Below are 6,000 nucleotides of genomic sequence, written 5' to 3'. Positions count from 1 at the left end.
TCCCCCGCTAGAGACCACAGGTTAAAGATGCACCATAGTTTCTGGTGCTAATCTCCCATTGTGCGTATACTCTATATATCAGTTATTTGTGCGCATTGCCTTAAAAAATAGCAAAATCTAAAATTCACAAAAATAGTAGATTCATACAGTTCTCAAATACACTATTTTTCACATGGTACCTTACTCAAATACACAATGAACAAGACTATGAGCCATTGCCCCTTAACACCAACCCCACATAACAGATCATAGGAGATTGGGACCAAAAGTCTTATCGTCTTTGTCCTCATCGATTTTAATAAAAAGTCACAGTAATGCGACACTAAAGATACTGTTTAGAAAAAAGTTTTAGTGGGCAGATCTATAAAATAGTTACATGCATATATAGTGAAATGGGTATTATATGTGCTTTAGAGAGTCATGAGAACGTAGCGGTTTATCCGGAGAAGGCAACATAAACGGAAAATGAGAAATTGATGATCGGACATAGAGATCAAGAGTATAAATGGCGTCCAATGTGACTACATCTTAAGTTGACTACAAATCCCAGGTTATGAGGCATCTTTTTTTTTTATAGCACCTATAAAATTTACAGGACGTCAAAAATTTCATAGAAGTCATGTGACTTAAACCGCGAGTTGCATTGAGTCTCATGGTAAAGTCTACTAAATGGTAGCAAACCACTTATAACATGAGAATACATGCATATAAGTATACTGATGGTGCTGCCTGGTGAAATGAGAGCTGGCACAGTATTACACAACCGTCATTTTCTAACAATTCCTAAGAATTAAAAACAAAAAATATCTTTCATGTACAAACTCTTTGCTTTGCATTATTCTGGAGCACTGCAGCTACTCCCTGTGCATGGAGTATACATATATATATATAAAATATAATTTTTGCATAAGTTATTATAGGACATAGATTTTTTTTTCTATTACAGTACATTTCCCTTTAAAAACAAAAACATTCATGCAAAGAAAAAATTAATCTCAGCTACAATAATGAGAATTACAGGCAATGCTGAAGCTCATCTCAATGGCATCTCAATGAACAGTTTGACAGCACCAAAGCCATCTTCAAAGATGGGGGGGGATCACATACGTTTCAAGATACTTACGGGGGATCATGATGCATAGAATCGGCCCAAAATATCGGAGTTTAAGCCAAAAAAAAAAAAACACAAAAACATGCATACATAGAAAAATATATAGTTCACGCCGTGAGCCAAATTGCAGCAAGTACAGCCAGAGAAGCCTCGGAATGTCGTCAACACAGAGAAGCAGCATCGTGCGTCCGCCGCCTTAAGACTCACACGCCACCCCCGCTGCGGTCCACCGGAATGGCTTCTCTTTGATCCATGTTCTCCTCAGCGCTCTTCATCAGGATCGCCAGCCGGCTGCTTGATACAAAACCTTTCTGGATGGCGCTCATAAGCTTAAAAAAAGAACACACAAAAAAAGTTAGGCCATACATGTCTACAAACAAATCTCATGATTTCTTTTTTTTTTTTTTTTTTTTCAACTTGGTTTTAACCAGTATATTACTGAAATCCATGACCCCAGGGTTACAAGGTAGCATTGGCATCAGTATGTTACAACACCTATTATTTCACACAGGAGTTGAGCAGTCTTTCTATAAGCTAACCTAACATAAAGGTCACTTTGCTGTTGGCATCACAGTCTAGAAGACTTCATAAAAAAAAAAGCAACCAACCATGTTGAATAGCTGCAAAACTTTCCTTATATTGGTCCTGCGAATGCACAGCGGTACACAGGATTATTTGGAATCTTGTCATACCCTATTCTCCTCTAAAAAATAAGGCTCTTCAATAGATAATGCAATGGAAAACTCCTGATTTCTCCTGATTTCTATATAATTTAATAGTGCCAATCCTTTACATTTTGATGGCACAATATGGGCCTCTGCCCTAATCCAACATGGATAAAATTAGGAAAACAAAAATCTCAATTCCCTAACGGAGGAGCCTTATGCTGCGTTTACACAGAGCGATAATTCGCCCGATCGTACGATTAACGACATCGAAAGAACGATTTTTTTTTTTTAATAACGATCAGCGTTTAGACGGAACGATATATCGTACGGAAAAATCATTTTGCGATTGCTCAAGCCTATCTCGCACATAGGTAAAATCGGTGAACGACTGTTTACACGGAACGAACTGCGAATTTTTTTACGAACGACGATTTTAGAACATGTTGTAAGATCAAGATGAGGGATTTCTCGCTTGTCGCTTGATCGTTCGCTGCGTTTACATGTACGATCGTTCGAATTCGATCGTTATTGTGCAAAATTGCACGATAATCGTTCCGTGTAAACGCAGCATTCACACGTCCTGTGAAATTTTAGGAACCATTCAAATCAATTAACTAATTCACAAAATCCGTGGCACGACCCCCACTGCGAAAAAATAGGACATGTCCTAGTGCGGAGGAGGATCATGGCACAGATCCCCCAATAGAAATTCAGCCCGCCTGGCAGCAGAGATGACAGGAGCGAATAATCTGACAACTACTCCCCCGTGACGGCCAGCTTACACATGTTCACCAGAAGTGGCGTGTTCCCTCGTTGCCGTCTTCTCCTGGTGCAAGCACAAACCAGTGTATTCAAGGCCACTTCCGGTGAACATGCGTAACCTGACTGGCATGGGGGAAGTAGGTGTGTAGTTGTCAGATTTTGCGCTCCTGTCGTCTCTGCTGATGGTTGAAGGGTGGGCTGCACTTCTATTTGGGGATACGTGCCACGATCCTCCTCCAGACATGACTTATTTTTTTCACGGTCGGGCTCGCAGAGGGGGGCGCAGCACGGATTGTGTGAATGAGGCCTTACTACTGTCGTAGCCCTTTAATCAATAAACCCTTTTACATTCAAGTTTTCCATAAGTCTGCTTATAAGTTATTTATTACATGTTATTTATGCCAACATAAATGCAAGAAAGACACAGACTATCCAAAACACTAATTTTTTGAAAATCATTGACGACAACGATTTCTGACCTTTCACTTAATCGACCTAAAGGGGCTACCCATGAAAAGATGCATTCTTAGAATAGGTGACAACTACTGTAAGAATGCTGGGGGTCCCCCTTTCTGGATGCATCTGAATGAAGCGGTGGTCAGCCATGTACACTGCCATTCTATTCAAAGTTTTTGGAGCTGAGATGGATAGTTGACTATACCGTTCTTAAGACTTTGAAAAGGATGGCAGAGCGCATTTGTAACCACTAATCCATGCAAACTTCCTAAAAGCAGATGGCATGGCACTCCACTATATTGGTGAAGGTCTCAGCAATAACACATTTATCACCTCATCTGTGTGTATCTACAATTTTTTTTTATTTTATTTTTTTGTAGGATAACCTCTTTAATAGAATCAAGATCTCACCTCCACAAATGAACATGGTTTACATGTGTAATCTGCTATTAAACTCTTATAATTTAAGTTATGAGTTAACAGCATGGGTTGTGTAAATCTGTTTTTTGAAATTTTTTTGACATGTTTTTTGAATCCTGGGCAATGCAGACACCAATGGTAGGAACTGCAGGGCTGCTCAAGCCCTGGCCCAAGCACAGTTACATACTGTTAGTACTGTTGCATGCAGCCAATACTGAGCCTCTCCGATGTATATTTTAATGCATGTTACCAAAAGAATAGACATAAGACTTGGGGAAGTTGTCTGTGTCAATAGCAGAGAGCCGTGGGACCCTACAGCAGAGCGAGCGAAGGTAACGCTCAATCACTCTACTACATGCTACCACTTGAGCACCTAACACAGTCACTGGTGGAACAAGAGGGACAATGTTACCCCTTACTGCCACATATTTAATGCCAAATATGTAAAAAATAAATATATATATATATTAAATTTAATTTTTTACAAAATTATAAAACTTTATTTAAAAATTTTCACCGGTATTTTCCTTTAAATTACCTCCACCAAAGCCCACTCCTCTGTTCTATGAATAGGACAACTATGCAATCTGGGAAGTTGTATGTTACTGACAACTGACTACAGTCTGTTCAAGTTCTGCCCCATGGGCATCGCTATGGGGGTGGAGTGGTGGCAAACTCCTCCGGACCTGGTGCCCAAATGCCTCTCTGGCACATAAGGAAACAGCAAGGATTCGGGCCTCTACATCCTTGCTATTCATTCCTATAATCTCACGCCTCCTCTGCTGTGATAAATGATGACAACCCATACCTGAACCCCAGTCAAGCACATAAGCGACGTTTTCAGGTGCTCTAGAATTCTATTCCGCAACCGAAACAGGGTTAATATTTACAACACAGAAGATAAATGGCTCCGCTTCGCCGCAGTTATTAAGATGACACATTTTATCTGCTGGGGAAAAGGCGACTATGCTTTCGACTAATGTTGCATGTTTTGCTGGCGGAATGAAATGTTTCTCTAGTCGGAAACTCAATGGCGGCTCGGCCTGGCGCGGCCGTAAATGATGCATGAAACTAGTTATCAATTTCAGTTGAGGAGATTAGTAAAGTCTTAAACGGTGCTGACTTGCGAGCGTTCACCTGTGTGTTTGTAATCGGAATTCTCCAGCTCAATACCGATTCCCTACGGCCTGGACTAAAATCATGAAAATGAATTATTGTCTACTTTATCTTCCTCGCAATTACAATCTCCACATTGGGCTCAAGATGACAGCCAAGTTTTCCCGGAAGATATAAAAGCAATTCTATATACAACCGATCCTCTGTATGGCCTTCCTGTCAAATTGGGAATAAAAATGTTTCCAGTATAATTTCAAAAGGAACAATTCATTGTTGTCAATGGTTAATAGAATATGCATTTAATCTGATTGAAGCGGTGATAAATGTATTAAGGAATAATTATTCTTTTTTTTGTGATGCTGGACACTGCTGCTGAAAATTTTCTGCATTTAGATTCAACAATGCTCTTATCTGCGGCTCATCTCGAGAGAGACAATTACCATTTCCTTTGCCTTGATCTTGTTTGTTTAACTTGACATCAGGAAGAAAGGGCTGACATTGACCAAAATCCCTAGCATTAATTTATCTCATGTTCCGCATTCATCATCGCCTTGGCTCAGGGAAGAAGAAGAAAAAAAAAACTGGCAGGCGGCTGAGATACCTGCCCGAGTAAAGAAAGACTTTACAAAAATAAACTCCGCCATCAGGCCAGATCCCATCTGTGCATTCGCAAAATGTGTTACTGTCCAGGAAGCCAAAAAAAAGAGCGTAAAAGAAGCACAAAAACCCAAAATAATAGTAAAGAAAATTTTAAAAACACTTCAAATAAAAATGGAATTTTAGGTACAACTTGCACTAGTGATATTTTTACCCACAAATGTGTGGATTAGAACAGGAGGACAATCTAACATGTAGAGCCACTGCCAACCCACTAGAGGAGTCAAGTACCGGAGAGTAAGGGACATACTGCTAATCTACCACAGGAATATTTTTGTAGATGGATGTTAGATTGTTTGCATAATGTTCAGGCTGGCTTCAAACGGTCTTAAAATCTTGAATAAATGTCAATAAAAAAACACCATGGCGTTTTTTGTTTTTTTTTGCAAAAACACAAGCAGACAGATGTTAGCTGGAGGTCAATGGAAGTTGATGAGATGCCATACACACATGGCTTTTTTTGTTTTTGTTTTTTTTTTAGGTATGGTGTTTTTCTCTCTTTTCTGGCATTTTTTAGGTTCTTTGGCAGTTTTTCCAAAATGCAGCATGCCGAGGGTGTGCTGTTTTTTGGGCAAACTGTGGTGTGTTTTGTAACATAGACTTCAATGGGATTGTTCTGGTTATCTCAAAAACACCATTGCTGTGTGTGTGGCATTTTTTGTCACCTTTTGTGTTCCTGCAACGAGGTCATTTGATGGCAGAGGAAAAAAAAAAAGTTCACAACACAAAAACGCCTAAACCACAAAAAAGGTAAGAAATACCAGAAAAAAATGTGCAAATGCATGCAAAATGTTTTTCTGGCGTTTTTTT

General features: G+C 39.5%; 1 protein-coding gene across 3 annotated transcripts in view; it reads right to left on the bottom strand.

The window, feature by feature from the left end:
- Positions 1-277: 277 nt before the first annotated feature.
- Positions 278-6,000, bottom strand: part of GPD2 (glycerol-3-phosphate dehydrogenase 2) — a 122,395-nt gene continuing 116,672 nt past the window's right edge. For all 3 annotated transcript variants that reach the window (XM_069982722.1, XM_069982723.1, XM_069982725.1), the window contains exon 17: positions 278-1,440. In XM_069982722.1, the coding sequence (XP_069838823.1) occupies positions 1,315-1,440 (126 nt within the window). In that variant the 3' untranslated portion in view covers positions 278-1,314. The remainder of the gene's footprint in view (positions 1,441-6,000) is intronic.

The sequence above is a fragment of the Dendropsophus ebraccatus genome, chromosome 9 (assembly GCF_027789765.1).
Source record: "Dendropsophus ebraccatus isolate aDenEbr1 chromosome 9, aDenEbr1.pat, whole genome shotgun sequence".
NCBI lineage: Eukaryota > Metazoa > Chordata > Amphibia > Anura > Hylidae > Dendropsophus > Dendropsophus ebraccatus.
This window is presented reverse-complemented; position numbering and strand designations above follow the sequence as displayed.